Here is a 19882-nt window from a genome sequence, read left to right as displayed (position 1 = left end):
GATGAGAGGTGGGAGGAAAGGTCAGCGTGGACATGCTGTTCCAGGAGTTTAGAAGCGAATGGGAGCAGCGATATTGGGCAATAGCTGGACATGGCTGTTTGGTCGAGAGTTGGCTTTTTAAGGATTGGAGTGATTGTGGCATGTTTGAAAGCAGAAGGGAAGGTACCGGATGTAAGTGATAGGTTGAAGAGGTGGGTTAGGGATGGGATAAGAGTGGTGGCGAGGTTGGGGAGGAGGTGGGATGGTATGGGGTCGAGTGCACAAGTGGTGAGATGTGATTTGGAGAGAAGATGAGCAAGCTCCCCTTCAGTGATGTTGGATAAGGAGGTTATGGGGTTTGGCATTGGTCTGGTATACAAAGGGATTGTGGTGGTTGAATAACATGAATAACAAAGACTTGCCTTGTTTGGTGGATCTTATTTTTGAAGTGCGCGGCGAAGTCCTCAGCAGAGATTAGGGAAGTTGGAGGGGGCAGTGGTGGGCAGAGGAGGGAATTAAAAGTTTTGAACAACTGTTAGGGGTTGTGGGATAAGGAAGACACAAGGGAAGTAAAGTAGGCCTGTTTAGCAGAGGTGAGGGCAGATTTGAATGTAAGTGTTGCTTGTTTGAGTGCAGTGAAGTCGTCTTGGGAATGCGTTTTCTTCCAACACCGTTCAGCAATTCTGGATGCTTGCCGAAGTTTTTTAGTGGTGTTATTGTGCCAGGGTTGTCTATTGATTCGTCCCACTCTGTTGTGCATGACAGGGGCGACAGAGTCGATGGCTGATGAAAGAGTGGCTTTGTAGAAACTAGTGGCAGTGTCTGTGTCGTGGAGTGAAGATATGGAGGACAGTGGTAGGATAGAGTCAGAGAGAGTATTATTATTATTATGCATTTATATAGCGCCAATTATTCCATGGCGCTTTACATGTGAAAAGGAAAAATATAGACAAGTGTAATATATACAAGAGTAATATACAAGTGTAAGACAAGGGACACACAAGTACATAAGGAGAGGGGACCCTGCCCACGAGGGCTCACAGTCTACAGGGATGGGTGAGGATACAGTAGGAGAGGGTAGAGCAGGTCGTGCGGTGGTTCAGTAGACCGAGGATCATTGCAGGCTGTAGGCTTGTCGGAACAGGTGGGTCTTCAGGTTCTTCTTGAAGGTTTCCGTTGATGGAGAGAGTCTGATGTGTTACGGTAGATAGTTCCAGAGTATGAGGGAAGCACGGGAGAAGTCTTGTATGCGGTTGTGGGAAGAAGAGATAAGTGGGGAGTAGAGAAGGAGATCTTCAGACGATCGAAGGTTGCGTGTGGGTAGGTACCTAGAGACCATGTCACAGATGTATGGAGGAGACAGGTTGTGGATGGCTTTGTATGTCATGGTTAGGGTTTTGAATTGGATCCTCTGGGCAATAGGAAGCCAGTGAAGGGCCTGGCATAGGGGGGAGGATGGGGAATAGCGGGGAGACAGGTGGATTAGTCAGGCAGCAGAGTGTAGGATGGACTGGAGCGGTGCTAGAGTGCTAGAGGGGAGGCCAGAGAGTAGGAGGTTGCAGTAGTCGAGGCGGGAGATGATAAGAGTGTGCACTAGTGTTTTTGTGGTTTCGTGGTTGAGGAATGAGCGGATCCAGGAAATATTTTTGAGTTTGAGGCGGCAGGAGGAGGCGAGGGCTTTGATATGTGGTTTGAAAGAGAGCGCAGAGTCGAGGATCACCCCAAGGCACCGGGCATGCGGGACTGGGGAAAGAGAGCAGCCGTTGACATTGATGGATAGGTCTGGTGGAGGGGTAGAGTGAGATGGGGAAAGATGATGAATTCTGTTTTGTCCATGTTGAGTTTGATAAAGCGAGCAGAGAAGGCTGACATAGGAGACAGACATTGTGGGATTTCAGCCAGTAAGGAAGCGAGGTTGGGTCCAGATAGGTAGATCTGCGTGTCATCGGCATAGAGGTGATACTGCAAACCGTGGGATTCTATGAGCTGTCCCAAGCCGAAGGTATAGATGGAGAATAGTAGGGGTCCTAGGACAGAGCCTTGGGGAACACTGACAGACAGGGGGCGAGGTGAAGAGGTGGTGTGTGAGAGGGAGACAGTGAATGTACGGTCCGTTAGGTATGATGAGATCCAGGATAAGGCCATGTCTGTGATGCCAAGAGATGAGAGAATCTGTAGCAGGAGGGAATGGTCTAAGGTGTCGAAGGCAGAGGACAGGTCCAGGAGAAGGAGGACAGTAGTGTCGCTTGCTCTTGGTGGTTAGCAAGTCGTTAGTGACTTTAGTTAGGGCAGTTTCAGTTCAGTGATGCGGTCGGAAGCCAGATTGTAACTGGTCAAAGAGGGAACAGGAGGAGAGGTGGGAGGACAGTTCAAGATATACATGCTGTTACAGTAGTTTTGAGGCGTAAGGGAGAAGAGATATCGGGCGATAGTTAGACACCAAGGATGGGTCAAGGGAGGGCTTTTTGAGGATGGGTGTGATTGAGGCATGTTTGAAGGATGAGGGAAAGACACCATTTGTAAGTGAAAGGTTGAAGAGGTGTGTTAGAGATGGGATGAGGACTGTGGTCAAGTTAGGGATGAGGTGGGACGGGAGTGGGTCGAGGGCACAAGTGGTGAGGTGTGATCTTGACAGAAGGGTGGAGAGCTGATCTTCTGTCATGGTGGAGAAGCTGGCTTTTTCAGAACAAGGCTGAGCTTTTAAGAGGGGCATTGGGGGCTGCCGGCCAAAGTTTTGTCTGATCGTGTCGATCTTCTGCATAAAGGAGGAGGCAAAGTCTTCAGCAGAGATGAGAGGAGGGGGAGGAGGTGCTGTGGAGTGGAGTAGAGAATTGAAAGTGTTGAAGAGCTGTTTAGGGTTATGAGACAGGGAGGATATGAGAGATGCGAAGTAAGTTTGCTTTGCGGCAGAGAGCGTGGACTGCAAGGGACTGCTTGTATGCGTTGAAGTGCTCAGTAGAATGGGTTCTCTTCCATCTCCGCTCAGCAGCCCTGGAAACCCGTCTCAGTTCTTTGGTCAGGCTGGTCAGCCAGGGCTGCCTGTTGATTGTTCGAGTTTTGCTCTGCAGGAGGGGGGCAGCCGAATCAAGTGTTGCTGTTATTGTGGTGTTATAAAAAGTGGCAGCAGCATCTGTGTCATGAAGGGAAGCTATGAAGTGGTGAGTTCTCCTTCAATGGAAGTCTTCAAACAGAGGCTGGACAGACATCTGACTGGGATGATTTAGCGAATCCTGCTTTGAGCAGGGGGTTGGACCAGATGGCCCAGGAGGTCCCTTCCAACTCTACGATTCTATGATATGTCTATAAGGGAGAGAAGGGATTCAGAGAGTGATTGTAAATTGAGGTGTTTGAGATTCCTGGAGGGTGAGCGAGTTTATGGAGCGGGGGTTGCTCAGTGGAAGAGAATGTCAGTAGGTTGTGGTCAAACAGGGGGAGGGGTGAGTTATTGAGATTAGTTAGGGAACAGAGACGGGTGAAGATAAGGTCCAGCGTGTGACCATCTTTGTGAGTGGCCGCAGAGGACCATTGAGTGAGGCCAAGGGAAGTCGTGAGCGATAGAAGTTTAGAGGCAGCCAGGGTGGAAGTGTCAATGGGGATGTTGAAGTCGCCCATGATGATGGTGGGGATGTCAGCAGAAAGGAAATGGAATAGCCAGGTGGTGAAGTGGTCGAGAAAGGTGGAGATGGCTAGTTCTGGGGGGCGGTAGATGACAGCCAGCTGGAGGTTGGAGGGGGACGGAGTGCACCTCAAACGAGGGAAGAGTAGCGGAGGGTGGCAGAGGAATTGGGGTAAAGGAGCAGGTATCAGACAGGAGCAAGCCAACTCCTCCACCACGTTTATTGCTGAGGCGAGGGGTGTGAGAGAGATGGAATCCGCCATAGGAAAGCGCAGCTGGAGAGGCTGTGTCAGAGGGAGTGAGCCAGGTTTCAGTGATGGCGAGGAAGGAGAGTTTGTTGGTGATAAAGAGGTCATGGATAAATGATAGCTTGTTGCAGACAGAGCATGCGTTCCATAGGGCTCCAGGTAAGGGGGTTGGGGGAGTGGGGGCTGGATGAATAGGTATGAGGTTGTCATGGTTACGACGACATGTAGAGGATCGTGGCAGGGTGGTAGAAGTGAGTGTAGGGATGTGTTGAGGAGGGCCAGGATTTTGGGATACGTCGCCAGCAATAAGGAGTAGTAGACAGAGCATTAGAAGGTGGGAGGAGGATAGGACATGATGTGGCCGTGCATGTCTGGAGAAAAAGGATTTTATGGGGAGGAACAGTTGTGAGGAGAAGGTTAGGTGGCTGGGGAGAATGGAGGGGGAGATGAATAGTTCCTTACTAGGAGGGGGGATTGCAGGAGTTAGGGAGAAATAGAGTAGCATGGGGGTGATAGTAAAAAGAAGGCAAAACATTGCTGTGGTGTTATAGTCCGGTACCTTCCAGTCAATTCCAGTCCAATTCTAGTCTAATTCAACAGTACTTAGAAATAATACTTTGAAATAGGATTTTGAAATTGATGGAGCAGACTACATCTGGAGCAGACCCATGGTGCTGAATATATGTGCAGCTAAACACAATCAGGTGTGAGTGAAAGTGGGGTGCGACTGCCCAGGCCAAATGCAGAGTTAAGCAGAGGTCATAAAAGGGGGAAGGGGTTATAAAGACCACTTAGATGTGTGGCAGAGATAACAAGAATGGAGTACAATTATGGATACAAGAAGGTGGGTAAGCTATGCATACCATATAAAATACAATGCAGTTCATATGTGGCATTCAGAGTATGTGAGTGTCTAGATGTGCAAGGTCTCTGTGGGGGTGCGCATGTTGCTGGACATGGGTGACAGGTGCGGAGGATAGTGATGAGAAAGTGAGTAGAATGGTGGTCACATAGAGGGAGAGGGGAGGTTGTGAAGTTATATAGGGAGCAGAGACGGGTGAAGACCAGGTCTAATATGTGTCCGTCTGTGTGGGTGGCTGAGTAAGTCCAAAAGATGAAGTGAGCGACAGGAAATTTGAGGCTGCTGACTGGTGGGTGTCAATGGGGATGTTGAAGTCACTCATGATGATGGTGGGAATGTCAGCAGAGAGAAAGTGAAGGAGCCAGGTGGAGAATTGGTCAATGAAGGCAGTGGTTGAGCCTGGATGTCGGTATGACAGCCACTTGGAGGTTGTAGGGAGAGTAGATGCGGACAGAGTGGACTTCAAAAGAGGGGAGGACAAGGGAGGGAAGAGGTGGGATTGGGTTGAAGGTGCAATTGGAAGAAAGGAGAAGGCCCACTCCTCCACCATGTCTGTTGCCAGGACGAGGAGTGTGGGTGAAGTGGAGGCCACCATAGCATAACGCAGCAGGGGAGGCAGTGTTGGTGGGTGTCAGCCATATTTCAGTGAGGCCAAGGAAGGAAAAATTGCGGGAGGTAAAGAGGTCGTGAATCACATGGAGTTTATTGAAGATGGAGTGGGTATTCCAGAGTGATCCAGAGAGAGGGAGCTGAGTGGTGGGCGTCAAGGGCAAGTATTTGAGGTGGGAAAGATTTCTGGTGTTCGTGTTGGTTTGGGAATGATAGAAGGGGGTAATAATGGGAGGTATGGGCTGTGGGGGTCCAGGGTTGGGAGATATGTCACCAGCAGTGAGGAGAAGCAGAGAGAGGCAGAGCAGGTGGAGGAGGAGAGTGGGCAGCTTGTTTTGTGGGTTATTAGGAGAGATGTGAAGTTGAGGAGCAGGTGAGCGGAGGAGGTCAGGTGAGGGAGCAAGAGAGAAGGAGAGATTATTACTTGGTTAGAGGGTTCTGGGGTCTGTGGATAGCGAAGGAGAGTCAGGAGTAATGGAGGCAAAATCATTAGAGCATATTTCAGCATGGTAAGAGTAAGGCTGCGTTCACACGTCGTGGTTTTTACTGCGAAAACACGAAAAAACAGCATCCCATGCAATCCTATGGGATTCCGCAATGCTGTGCTAATGCTGCGGATTTTCCCGTGGCGGAATCGCTTTGCGGTAAAATACGCAGCATGCTCATTAATTTGCGGAATCGCGGCGATTCTGCCCACATAGGAATGCATTGTTCTGCTTGCTTTCCGCATGTGGCTGTGCCCACCATGCGAAAAGTAAGCAGGACATTTGCGGATTGTACCCACGGTCCGGAGGAGAGGAGACTGTCCTCCGGGCTGTGGGTACCATATCCCTGTAAAAAATAGAATTAAAATAAAAAAATCAGGATATATTCACCTTCCGGAGTCCCGTGCAGCGTCGCCAGGCTTCAGCGATACACGAGGCAGCTCTCGTTCCCAGTAATGCATTGCGATGCCTTTGCTGACATCGTGTCTTGGAATACAGTGAGCGTCATGATGCCTCCATCCTTAAAGTTTCTAAGATGGCAGTCCATTACAACAAGGTCAAGCAGCAGACATTGGGGACAACAAAGCTACAAACCGGCAGAGGGAGAAAACGACTCTCTACTGATCGGGATGACCGTCATCTTATTCGAATGTCACTCAGCAACCGCCGGATGACATCAAGTGACCTACAAAAGGAATGGCAAACGGCAGCTGGGGTGAAGTGCATAGCAAGAACAGTTCGTAACAGGCTTTTATAGGCAGAGCTCAAGTCATGTAAAGGTAGAAAAAAGCCTTTCATCATTGAGAAGCAAAGGAGAGCGAGGCTGAAGTTTGCCAAAGACCATAAGGATTGGACCATAGGAGACTAGAGTAAGGTAATCTTCTCTGATGAGTCAAATTTTCAGCTTTGCCCAACACCTGGTCGTCTAATGATTAGACGGAGACTTGGAGAGGCGTACAAGCCACAGTGTCTTGCACCCACTGCGAAATTTGGTGGAGGATCAGTGATGATCTGGGGATGCTTCAGCAAGGCTGGAATTGGGCAGATAAATCTTTGCGAAGGATGTATGAATCAAGCCGCATACAAGGATATCCTGGAAAAACAGTTGATTCCTTCTGCTCAGGCAATGTTCCCCAACTCTGAGGACTGTTTTTTCCAGCAGAGCAATGTGCCATGCCACACAGCTAGGTCAATGTGCAAGCACTGCATTTTTTGTTATTTTATTTAAATACAAAATTTAGCGCTTGGAAATTCAAAGACGTCAGTAGAATAAAAAAGCAATTTACATTTTACTCAAAAATATACCTATAAAGAGAAAAATCAGACACACTGAACATTCGAAAGTGGTCTCTTAATTTTTGCTATATTATACATATACAGCTCTGGCAAAAATTAAGAGACCACTTTCGAATGTTCAGTTTGTCTGATTTTTCTCTTTATAGGTATATTTTTGAGTAAAATGTAAATTGTTTTTTTAGTCTATAAACTTCTGACATGTCTCCGAATTTCCATGCAAAAAATTTTGTTTTTTTCTGAAAAGGAGAAATGGTCAAAATTAAAAAAAAAACAGACCTCAAATAATGCAAAGAAAACAAGTTCATAATCATTTAGAAACAACAATACTGTTTTAACTCAGGAAGAGTTCAGAAATCAATATTTTGTGGAATAACCATGATTTTTAAAAACAGCTTTCATGCGTCTTGGCATGCTTTCCACCAGTCTTTCACACTGCTTCTGGCGCAAAGATTTAACAGTTCTTCTGTTTGATGGCTTGTGACTATCCATCAGAGGTTTTCAATGGGGTTCAGGTCTGGAGAATGGGCTGTCCATGACAGGGATTTGATGTGGTGGTTTCTTAATTTTTGACAGAGGTGTATAAATAATATATATATTAGGAACGGCGGAACGCACTAAATAAATAATAAAATGCGTTCGCTGCTCGGGGTCCACCGTGCAGAAGGTGTTAACATCGCTGCTAGACAATGGCGGACGTACAATATGGCAGTATGACGCACGCGGGTTAAATGTCACCCAAGTGCGCTGAGCGATCTCTGTTTAATCACAGACGCCTAAGTGTAATAAACACAAAAGGCTGAGCCTGTTAGCGTCACAGGACTCAGATAAGTGCACGCACGGCATACGGTCACAGGAGGTGGACCCTAGGCAGTGGGTCAGCGTCCGTCTAGACCTACCGTGTGTGCGGCGTCGCTACTGCATACACTAAGCAGAGCTGCAAGCTTCAGCGCGGTGACAGATACTGCCCCTGATCGACAATGCCCGGTAGCAGGCGCACTGTCGAACGCTAGCACTGTGGAGGATGCTATAGTGGCTTGAGACTTGCCACTGACTGGCGCTGACTCTAAGCTAAGTCCCTATTCACCCTCATACTATCAGAGGGAGGGGATCATGAGTCATTTGCAGTCCATACATCCATCACTATGCACAAAGTTAGCAACTAGAGACTATACTACTTTAGTGCATGGCCGAGCGGCCATGCGGACCTTTTATAGCCGTGCGCTTCTGGGACCTTCCAGATCTCTGAGATGGACGAATGGGATCAGGAGAAGGACCTGAGCATGTGACTCCCGATCTCCAATGGGAGATCGTCTTGTGAGCATGCTCAGTAGCGCGATGAGAGGACTTAGCCTCTGGAGAGTTTTGCTGCAAAGCAGCCTGCATTGCTACTGTTGACCCAAAGGTGGCAGCAACAGCCAGACCCACAGAGCAGGTCTGGGCAGAGCGTCTGAGACGCTGAGACTGCTGAGCAATCTCCCCTGTGGTCGATAGACAATGGGAGACCGCAGAACGTGAGGCTCTGGATTCCTGCTGAGCCGCTGCAGGAACCCGACGCCTAACATTACCCTCCCTCCTAGGGCCCTCCCTCCTGAGCCTTCCAATCCACCAAATAAAGTTTTTTTGTCACGTACCACAGGTGTCCCACAGAGGAATAGGCCTCAGACTCATCCGAAGACAAGACTGATGTCCCGGCAGATGACTCGGAAAACCGGGACATGTGAACAGGTTTGAGAAGGGACACGTGGAAGGCGTCAGGGATGGCTAAATCGCCAGGAGCAGAAGTTGGAGCGGGACGCCGATGTGTTTCAGCGGGCGTCTTCACTCTGTTAGGAGTGGCAGAAGGCACTAAATAAAAAATATAAATGAAGTGCCTTCGCCACTCGGGGTCCACCGTGCGGTAGATGGAGAAACCAGCAACTAAGTGACGCAGAGCAATGTTGCGGTAATGTGAACAGGGTTTAGATAGCACCCAGGTGCACAAAGGTATCTCTGTTAATCACACAGAGCCAATAAAGAAAATATAACAACACTGAGCCTGTTCAGAACACAGGAACTCAGCGGTGCATGAGCGGTATAGGGTCACGGGAGTCGTTAAATAACGGCACTCACTCCGCAGGACCTACCGTAAACTCTCGTGGAAAACTGCGCTGCAACTGCAGACGCAAACAATAGCTGCTACAGCAGTGCGGCGTGAGACTTGCCGCAAGGTAACACCGCAGTAACGCAAGCGCGATGTTAGACGCTAGCAGGTGCAATAGTGGAGCAATGGCGCGCTGGCGCTCTTTACTGGCTATAACTCATTCCCTCACACAACCGTAATATCCAAGGAAGGGGGTTTCAAATGAGTCATTCACCAGTCCATGCACCCATCCACATACACACAGCAGCAAGTATGACTATACTAGCGCATGGCGGAACAGCCATGCACGCTTTTTATAGCAAACGGGACCTTCCACAGACTTCCAGATCTCTGAGCTGAGCCAATGGAATCTGGAGCAGGACCTGAGCACCTGACTCCTGAGCTCCAATGGCGGTTTGTCCCATGAGCATGCTCAGAAGAAGGGACGAAGGACTTAGCCTCCGGAGAGAGTTGCTGTAAAGCAATCTCCTCTGCAATCTCCTTTACATTAGACAAAGAGCAGGAGACTGCAGCATGTGAGGGTCTAGATTCTTGCCTAGTAATGGCCGAAATCTGACTCCCAACACACTCTCACTTTAAAGGAAAGAATGACATGCGGGGTGCGACCCAGACTGTCGCGAACCTCCATTGCCCGGTCTGCCACCGGCAAGGAATACATTAACCCAGCCGGCCTCTGTTTAGAGGAGCTGCTCCGAGCACAAGAGGTGCATGCCTGAATGTATTTTTTAGTGTCCCGAGCCCTGTGCGGCCACCAATAAGACCTTGCCAGGAGTTTTGTGGTCTGCTTGTAGCCAAAATGACCACCCACCCTGGACGCGTGTGCCCACGTGAGAACCTTGGACCGCAGATGAGGCGGGACAAAGGTCTTGCCCGGCGGCACTGACTTGAGGACGACCGGAGTCCCAGTCTTCAGATTCCCAGTAGAGGGCACGGAAAGATCCGCAGGAACTTCCACAGAGGCTACTTGGACACTTTCCCACGTGCACCTTCCTACACAGTCTTTGCTCCAACCCAGTATACTCCCCGAGAACCACTCTATATGAGGGGAGTGACAACGGAGCCAGGGAAGTCCGAGAAGCACCTGATCGATGACCTTTGGCATAATCAGCAGGGACGTCTCGTGATGAGACGGGGAAATTGAGAGCCCCAGGGGTGCTGTCTGGTAAGTAATCTGGGATGGTAAGGACGCACCGTTGACCACCCTGATGGTCACGGGGTGAGGGAGAGGCACCAGCGGAATAGTGTGCTCTTGGGCGAAGGCTGAGGACATAAAGTTTCCTTCTGCCCCGGAGTCCACGTGACCTCTACCTCCCAGGTGGAAGCACTGCTATCTAACATCCCCCGGAATACCGGTTTTGGGGGAAAAGGTTTTCATATTAGACAGACCCCCACCAAATACTACAGGACGTGACCATTTTTTCGAGCGCTGCGTGCAACTGTTAGCCAGGTGACCAGACTGATGACACAGGTAACAGCGTGCGGAGCTTTGTGCCGGGCGCGGCTTGGAACCGGCGCGGGACACCTCCATGGGCTCAGGAGGAAAACTCTTCGGTTCGAGAGGTTCTAAAGGCTCAAAGAGGTTGGAAGGTAAGCTAACCTTCCATCTGGATTGAGCACGCTCCAGCCCACGCTCAGAAAAACGGAGATCAATGCGGGTGGAAATGGCGATCAACTCCTCCAGATTTACGGGAACCTCCCTGGTAGATAACATGCTCTGCCAAACCTCTCCAGAACACAGGGATGAGGGTTCTGTCAGGCCACTCCAACTCGGAAGCCAGTGTCCGAAACCAGACGGCGTACTGGCTGACCGAGAGGGATCCCTGAGTTAACACTAGTAGCTGGAGAGCAGAGTCGTGAGTGACCCGTGGCCCCAAAAAGACTTGTTTTAGGGATGTGAGGAACTGAGCAGCGGTCCGAACCTCAGGATCACCACAGTCCGATAGTGGCGTGGCCCACTCCAACGCCCTACCTGACAGAAGGGAAACGAGAAACCCCACCTTGGCCCGTTCTGTAGGGAATCGCGTGGCCAGTAACTCAAGCTGAATAGAGCACTGGCTCATGAAACCCCTGCAGGAGGCGCTGACGCCAGAAAATTTATCGGGCAATGGGAGGCCGGAAACTGTCGGTGCAGGCGTGGACGTGGACACACGTGAGACAGCCTCTGCGACTGCCTGAGCAGCAGCCTCAGTAAACTTCGCAACTGAGGTGGCACTCTCGAGAGTGGCCAACCTGCCCTCCAGCTGCCGAATATACTGCATAAGCTGCTGCTGGTCCGCCATTGCTAGCCAGACCCTGGCGCTAGTATAATGTTAGGAACGGCAGAACGCACTAAATAAATAAAGTGCGTTCGCCGCTCGGGGTCCACCATGCAGAAGGTGTTAACACCGCTGCTAGACAATAGCGGACGTACAATATGGCGGTATGACGCACGCAGGTTAAACGTGCACTGAGCTATCTCTGTTTAATCACAGAGACGCCTAAGTGTAATAAACACAGGAGGCTGAGCCTGTTGGCATCACAGGACTCAGATAAGTGCACGCACGGTATACGGTCACAGGAGCAGGACCCTAGGCAGTGGTCAGCGTCCGTCTAGACCTTCCGTGTGTGCGGCGTCGCTACTGCGGATGCCAAGCAGAGCTGCAAGCTGCAGCGCAGCGACAGATACTGCCACTGATCGACAGTGCCCGGTAGCAGGCGCACTGTCGGATGCTAGCACTGTGGAGGATGCTATAGTGGCTTGAGACTTGCCACTGACTCTAAGCTAAGTCCCTATTCACACTCGTAATATCAGAGGGAGGGGATCATGAGTCATTTGCAGTCCATACATCCATCACCATACACACAGTTAGCAACTAGAGACTATACTAGCGCATGGCCGAGCGGCAATGCGGATCTTTTATATCCGTGGGCTTCTGGGACCTTCCAGATCTCTGAGATGGACGAATGAGATCAGGAGAAGGACCTGAGCATGTGACTCCTGATCTCCAATGGGATGCATTGCCACTGCTGACCCAAAGGCTGCAGCAACAGCCAGACCCGTCTGGGCAGAGCGGCTGAGACTGCTGAGCAATCTCCCCTGCGGTCGATAGACAATGGGAGACCGCAGAACGTGAGGCTCTGGATTCCTGCTGAGCTGCTGCAGCAACCCGACGCCTAACATATATATATATATATATATATATATATATATATATATATATATATATATATATTGCTGCCTTGCTGCTGTAATGCTCTGAATTTCCCCATGGTGGGATGATTAAAGGATTATATCTTATATACATACACACACACGCACACACACACACTGCTCAAGAAAATAAAGGGAACACTAAAATACCGCATCCTAGATATCTCTGAATGAAATATTCCAGTTGCAAATTCTTATTTATTGCATAGTAGAATGTGTTCAGAACAATAAAACATCACAATTATCTTTTTTTCTTTTCAATGATCATTTTATTGATTAATCAAAAGATGAATTTAAGGTAACATGGATTGTGTATGGTGTAAAACATTTAGCAAATGCAAAATATTTTCATTTATGAAAGAGTAGAACAATAGAAATGAGGGGGGAGAGAGCCGTAAAGAAAATGGGGGAAAGAGAATGAAAGAGAGAGGCGTGGGGGGGAGGGAAAGTAGAGGAGAGATAGAGAGAGAGGTTAAGTGTTCCAAAACATCACAGACCGAGTTTCGAGTTAATCAAATATTCATACTTGTTGAGGCTTGAGGGTAGATCTATACTTAATCCAAGAGCGCCAGTTCTCTTCAAAAGATAACTGTGAATGGTTCACCAAGGCAACAATCTCAGCCATATGATATAGTTGGTCAATTTTTGTCAGCAGTTGATGAGAAGTGGGTATCTCGATTGTACCCCAGTAAGTCAGGATTAGGAGTTTGGCCGCAGCTATAATGTTGTGGACTAAGGTGGGAGTCTTCTTTTGTTTGAAGTATATAGGGAGGTTCAGCAGAGCCGTCTCGGGTGTCAGCGACACTGTGGACTCTGCGATATCTCTGATGAATTTCTCTGTTGCTGCCCAAAAGGGTCGGAGGACAGGGCAAGTCCACCATATGTGAAGGGAGTCACCCCCCTCTTCCTCGCAACGCCAACACCTAGCCCGAGCTCCAGAAAGCCAGGTACAAGTCTGTGCTGGTGTAATGTACCATCGTGTAACTATTTTAAAAGCGTTTTCTTGGGTTTTCACGCAGCTCGTTGGGCCGTGCGAATGCGTATAGATATGGTCTATTTGTGATTGTGTGAATTTGTATCCTAGGTCTTTTTCCCAGAGGGCAATGTATGCTCTTTTCAGGGATAGATCTTTAGATAAGAGTGTCTGGTAAATTGTAGAGAGGATCCTGGTTGGTCTTGATACTCTGGAGCAGAGAACTTCATATGGTGTAAGCTTGCGTGGATTATCTGGGCAATATTGTATATGTTTCAATAGCTCTCTCGCTCGAGGGGGCCAAGAGATCACTCAATTCAGTCAGCAGAAGGCGTGCCCCATCCGCCATTATCTGATCAATGGAGATTTATCACAATTTCTGGGCTGGGTCACCTCCCTCCCTTAATGCATCCAGAGATGGAGACAAGGCGTCGGATAGTTTCAAAAGTGGGGACGAGGGGGGTACCAGGAGGGTTTGGAAGCTCGACCAAACCCTGAGCAAAGCCAGAGAGAGGGGGTTGTTGGGGGGGGGAAGGGATTCCATCCCCTAGCATATGTCAACAGTAGAGACCTAAGGGGTATAGGAGATAGAGTGTTTTCTATGTTGATCCAATGTTTGTCAATAGAATTCCTAATCAGGTCCACTGATCGAGAAAACACCGCTGCATAGTAATAGCTTTTGATGTCGGGGGCTCCCATTCCCCCTCTATGTTTTGGCAATGATAGTGTGCGCGAGTTAATGCGGGGTCTTGCGCCCCTCCAGATGTATTTGAAAAATAAAGAGTTCACTCTAGAGAGTAAATAGTTTGGTACCTGGATGGGTAGAGTTGAGAATAGGTATGTGAATTTGGGAAGGATTAAGCTTTTTAGGAGATTCTTCCTTCCCGTCCATGACAGAAAAGGGTCTCTCCACGATTTAATAATGGACTGCACCCTGTCCAGTAAGGGATAATAGTTAAGCTGGAAAAGTTCTTTATAAGATCTAGCTAATTTTATACCTAGGTAAGTAATATATCTACTAGGCCAGGCAAAAGGGTAGAGCTCCTTCAACTTATCCAGCGTGTGGGCGGGCACGTTTAGGTCTAGAGCTTCCGATTTTGACGCATTCACCTTAAAGTTTGTGAGGTTGCCATATTCCTCAAGAATTCCCAGTAAGGCAGGAAACCCTCGTAGCGGATTCGTCATCAAAACCAACAAGTCGTCAGCAAAAGCCGCAGATTATGGTGATTATTACCAATTTTGATGCCCTCAATCTCTCTACTTTGCTGGATTGCACACAACAGCGGCTCCATCGCTAGTATGAAAAGGATCGGAGAAAGAGGACATCTTTTTCTTGTTCCGTTTTGGATGGTGAATGCGTCTGTCACGGAACCACTGACTAATACATGCAGTAGGGTCTCTATACATTTTCATAATGGCTGAAACTAATGGTAAGGGGAAGCCAAAGCAGGTCAATGCCTCTCCCAGATAAGCCCAGTCCACCCTGTCAAACACCTTTTCAGCATCAGTCCCAAGAAGCACCAAGGGAAGATTTTTTTGTTTTGCAAAATGCATGAGATGAAGTATTTTGTATGTGTTATCCCTTCCCTCTCTCCTCCCCACAAAGCCTGTTTGGTGTAACGAGATTAATTCTGGCAAGAATTTTGCAATTCTTCATGCAATCATACTAGCAAACAACTTTAGGTCAACGTTTAACAAGGAAATTGGTCGATAGCTGCTGCATAATTCAGCATCTTTACCTTCCTTGTTTATTAATGAGATTCTGGCTTCCAGAGCCCGAGTAGGGAAAAAGCTATCTCCTAGCATAGAATTGCACATACTTAACAGTCGTGGGAGGAGGTTCGAGGGGAAGGATTTGTAATAAAAGGAGGAAAGGTCATCAGGGCCCGGCGCCTTGCCCGACGGGCATCTCGACAGGGTGGACCGGAGCTCGTCCAACCAAAAAGGTTTGACTAACCACTGCTGCTGTGAATCAGAGAGTTTTGGTAATCCCAGACGGGTCAGGAAGTACACTATGGATTGTCTCCTCCTGGTCAACTCCTGGGAGGACTCAGGTGGGCGCAAATTATAAAGTTGCTTATAATAATTTAAAAATTCTCATTTTATCTGGTCATAGTCAAAGGTGCGCGTATCTCTTTAATCGAGTGAATATATGTGTGAGCTTGACGTTGTCGTATTTTTGAGAGCATGAGTTTAGATGCCTTTTCCCCATGTACAAACATTTTGGTCCACCAAGAGGAACACCATTTTGCAGACTGTAAATTAAGGATATCTTTTAGGCATTGTTTTTTCTGGGATAATTGGGCTAGTATTTGAGATTCAGTTTGTTTTTTATGTTGAGCCTCAAGATTGGCTATTTCAGCATATAAAGTGTTTATCTGTTGTGTTTGTTTGTGTAGTTAGGAGGAGATTGATATCAATTCTCCTCTGATAACTGATTTGTGGGCTTCCCATAGGATTGGGGCTGACACCTCCCCATTGTCGTTTTGGTCAAAGTAATGGTTAAGTGTCTTGATTATACAGTCACGCGTTGAGGGCGTGTTCAGAACCGATTCGTTTAGTCGCCAAGATATACAGGGAGCAAAGGGTTTGATCAATGTCATTTCTAAAGTTACTATTGAGTGATCTGAGATAACATTAGGTAGTATATTGGACCTTTTTGCATTAGGAAGGTAGTTTTTAGGTATAAAGATATAGTCTATTCTTTGGTAGGACCCATGAGGGTGGGGGTAAAAAGTAAAGTCTCGGTCATTTGGGTGTAGGTATCTCCATATGTCTATCATTTGTGAAGAGTGGATCCGTTGTTTTATTCTACTAAGATCTCTGAGGGAAATTGCGCTTTTCTTTTTCGTTGTGTCTATTAATGGTTCGAGCGCAACATTTAGGTCACCTCCTATAATAAGACGACCTTCTCTAAAATCATCTATTTTTTCAGTGTCCCTAACAACCATTTCAGGAGTTTCTTGTTGGGGGCGTACAGGCTGCAGATCGTAACTAAATTCCCCGCAAATAGGCCCTTGACCAGTAGATATCTCTTCATAGGGTCAGACAAGATTTTTTGCATCTGAAAGGTCAGCCCCCTCGCTATCGTTACCGAGACAGCCCGCCTGAGTGGTGGTAGCATGGAACCATGTGTCATAGTGAGCTTGCTCAAAATTGGGGATTTTGTTTGGTTTAAAGTGGGTTTCTTGTAGTAGCAGGACAGCTGCTTTTTGTTTCTTGAGAAGGGTCAGTGTATGTCGCCTAGTGACTGGTGAATTAAGGCCATGTGCATTGAATGTGGCTAAGGTAAATACCTTATCATGAGTATGAAGGGGAGAGTTGGCAGAAGTCTGTTGGGAAGGCGTCCACCGTTGCCTCAGTTGCACCATGATGTCCGGATTAGATAGGTATGAAGGGTATAGAGGGGAAGAGAGACAGGAAGAGGGAGGAAAAAGAAAACAACATAAGTTTCATCTTTGAAACAAGTCTTAACGAACTACTAAAGATTAGGTCAAATAACCTTCCAAACATGTTTGTCGGCAATCAAGGGAGAGAAGAAATACTACATCGCCTATAGCCTTGGTGGGTATGTACTCTGTGGTAGAATGGGGTGTGGGGGTTAGGGTAGTGAGTAAGGGGGGGTGGATGGGGGGGGATAAGGATGGGATGGGAGGGAAGTTAGTAAAGGAAAAGATTATGGGAAAACAGCACTTAGAATATCACGAGACTAAAGATACAATAATTACATAACCACTAAGAGCAAAGCACAAAAAGAGGAAATAATTCTTTGATCTGGATGGAGACAGGTCACATGTTCATGTAAATTCAATGTCCCCTTTAGATGATGGTGTCTTAGTCGACTTTCTTTTCGGTCTCTGTGCTTTGGGAGAGGCCGTGGTAATCCAAGGGAGAGGTGAATGTGGAGGCCGGAGAAGAGAAGCCGTGTGGAAATTCTCTAGGTCAGGATAGGTCTCCAGGCCAATATCTAGAGATTTGAAAACTTTCCTGATGTCGGCGGATGATCTGACCAGAAACCTTTTTTCACCAGTGGAAATGGAGATCCCAAAAGGGTAAAACCAGCGGAAGCGGTAGCCTTTATGAATCAGGGCATCCGTGAATGGTTTAATAAGCCATCGCTTCTTGAGAGTAGTGGCTGAAAGATCCTGGAACAGTCTCAGGTGTGTGCCTTCATAGGTAATCTCCGACTCACGAGATCTGCGAAAAATCAGCTTTTGTACGGAAGTCTAGGAAACGGCATAGAACATCTCTTGGGGGTTCCCCCTGTTTTGGTTTAGGGCGCAAGGACCTGTGTACTCGTACAAGCTCAATGTCAGTGGGGTCCCCATCCAGCAGAAGTTTCCCAAAAATCTCTTTGGCTGCCTTGGCCAGAGCATCAAATGCCACAGATTCCAGGAGACCTTTAATTCTAACGTTGTTTCTATGCTCGCGGTTCTCATGGTCCTCCAGAGTTGATTGGATATCATGTAGCTTGTTTTCATGGGCTTTTAAACTGTCAAGGAGACCATTGGTGTGCTGTGACATAGCTATTTGGCTTTGTTCCATGTCCTCTAGTCTGTGTCCTTGTTGAGATAGGTCATGCTTAATTTCAGCGAGCTCTTTTCCGATAGGTTTAAGGGCCCTGGACAGGATCCGTTTAATGAAGGAACGTGTTACCAAATTGTCCTTGAGTCTCCACCTGTGTCAGTGTCGCTTTCAACATCAGAGTCTGAATCATCCTCTGTACAATGATCTGTATGACCTGGAGATCTAGTAGGGTCAGGTAGAGCAGTTTGCTTCTTCAAAAATTTATCCACATCGGCTTGTGTAATGGATTTCAGGGGCTTGGCTGTGGAACGTTACGTTTTAGCTCCAGATTTCCCCATATTTGTATATAGAAGGCTATAGGATTTTGAAAAATTATAATTTAATCAAGCATCTCCCCTTGCCTGTCGCTAGGGGGCAGTCTAGGTATTCATATCGTCAGTACTGTATAGGCCAGGGAAAGGAAGGCACAATCCTGGTTTGCAAGAAATAATTGCTGGCTATTTGGGGCCAGTCACTGTGTGTGGAGGGGGCTGCCTAGTGTGAGTGTGGGACACCAGGTGTTCTTGTGTAGCACAGGCATTGCAGTTGAAGCAGTAGGCAACATATAAGCTTTGTCTGGGCAAGCTAGTGGAGACCCAGGACAAAAACATGCCAGCAGCAGGGCGTGAGGGGAGGGAGAGGGGACAAAGAGTGTGGCACGGGGTCTCTTATTAAACAGTGACTCACAGTACCAGCTGAGTCACTAATTCTGATGTGATTCCCTCTTTCCCATACAATCTACTGCAGTCAGTTTAAAATGAAATCAAGTCCCAACCGCAGTCCAGCATATGTTCCGTGCCTGGCCTGTATCCCAGAAGCTCCAGGATCCGGTCCCCGCAGAAAAGATTCTAATCCAGGTGTAGGAAGGATGAATATGTCCAGGATTCTTCCTTCTGTATACAGGTGCTTCTCCATGCAGTGTTGCAATCCCACTCCAAGCTCTCACTGCTTCAAGTCTACTGGCCTCTCTGCAAGCAGGAGGAGTCAGCAGAAAAGCAAATCAGTTATAACTCCAGTCCAGATAAAACAAAGCTTCCAAATTTTTTGCCAGTTGTTCAGGGTATCCTCCTGAATGATTCTTCAAAAAATCTTGATAATATTAGAACTTAGTCGCTGGATAAGTCGCTTCAAATAGGTGGCAAAGGGAGAGCTCAGAACGCAAGCATTCACCATCTTCAGAGCTCAAGACACACCCCGAAACATCACAATTATCAATGTAAATCAAAATGAATATCCCATGGAGGTCTGGATTTGGAATGATACTCAAAATCAAAGTGGAAAAATTACAGGCTGATCCAACTTCAGTGGAAAAACCTCATGACAAGGAAAAGATGCTCAGTATTGTGTGTGGCCTCCACATGCTTGTATGACCTCCCTACTGTACAACTGCTGGGCATGCTCCTGATGAGGCGGCGGATGGTCTCCTGAGGGATCTCCTCTCAGACCTGGACTAAAGCATCCGCCAACTCCTGGACAGTCCGTGGTGCAATGTGGATGGAGCGAGACATGATGTCCCAGATATGCTCAATCGGATTCAGATCTGGGGAACGGGCGGGCCAGTCCATAGCTTCAATGCCTTCATCTCGCAGAACTGCTAACACTGCAGCCACATGAGGTCTGGCATTGTCCTGCATTAGGAAGAACACAGGGCCAGCCGCACCAACATATGGTCTCACAAGGGGACTGAGGATCTCATTTCAGTACCTAACGGCAGTCAGGCTACCTCTGGCGAGCACATGAAGGGCTGTGCGGTTCTCCAAAGAAATGCCACCGCACACCATTACTGACCCACTGCCAAACCGGTCATGCTGAAGGATGTTGCAGGCAGCAAATCGGAGTGCTGTGGGCACCGTGCTGTACTGGGGGCACTGTGCTGGGAAGGGGGGCTGTGGGCTCTGTGCTGTACTGGGGGCACTGT

The 19882-nt window shown here is 48.0% G+C and overlaps 1 protein-coding gene across 1 annotated transcript in view; it reads right to left on the bottom strand.

The window, feature by feature from the left end:
* Positions 1-19882, bottom strand: part of LOC141055956 (uncharacterized) — a 180068-nt gene that overhangs the window by 50998 nt on the left and 109188 nt on the right. The window contains exon 16 of the mRNA XM_073552652.1: positions 17701-17890. Coding sequence (XP_073408753.1) covers positions 17701-17890 — 190 coding nt within the window. The remainder of the gene's footprint in view (positions 1-17700; positions 17891-19882) is intronic.

Source organism: Dendrobates tinctorius, unplaced genomic scaffold (genome assembly GCF_039654945.1).
Source record: "Dendrobates tinctorius isolate UK_male_01 unplaced genomic scaffold, ASM3965494v1 ptg000192l, whole genome shotgun sequence".
Classification (NCBI taxonomy): Eukaryota; Metazoa; Chordata; class Amphibia; order Anura; family Dendrobatidae; genus Dendrobates; species Dendrobates tinctorius.
The sequence above is the reverse complement of the archived record's forward strand: the minus strand, read 5'-3'. Positions and strand labels throughout refer to the sequence as shown.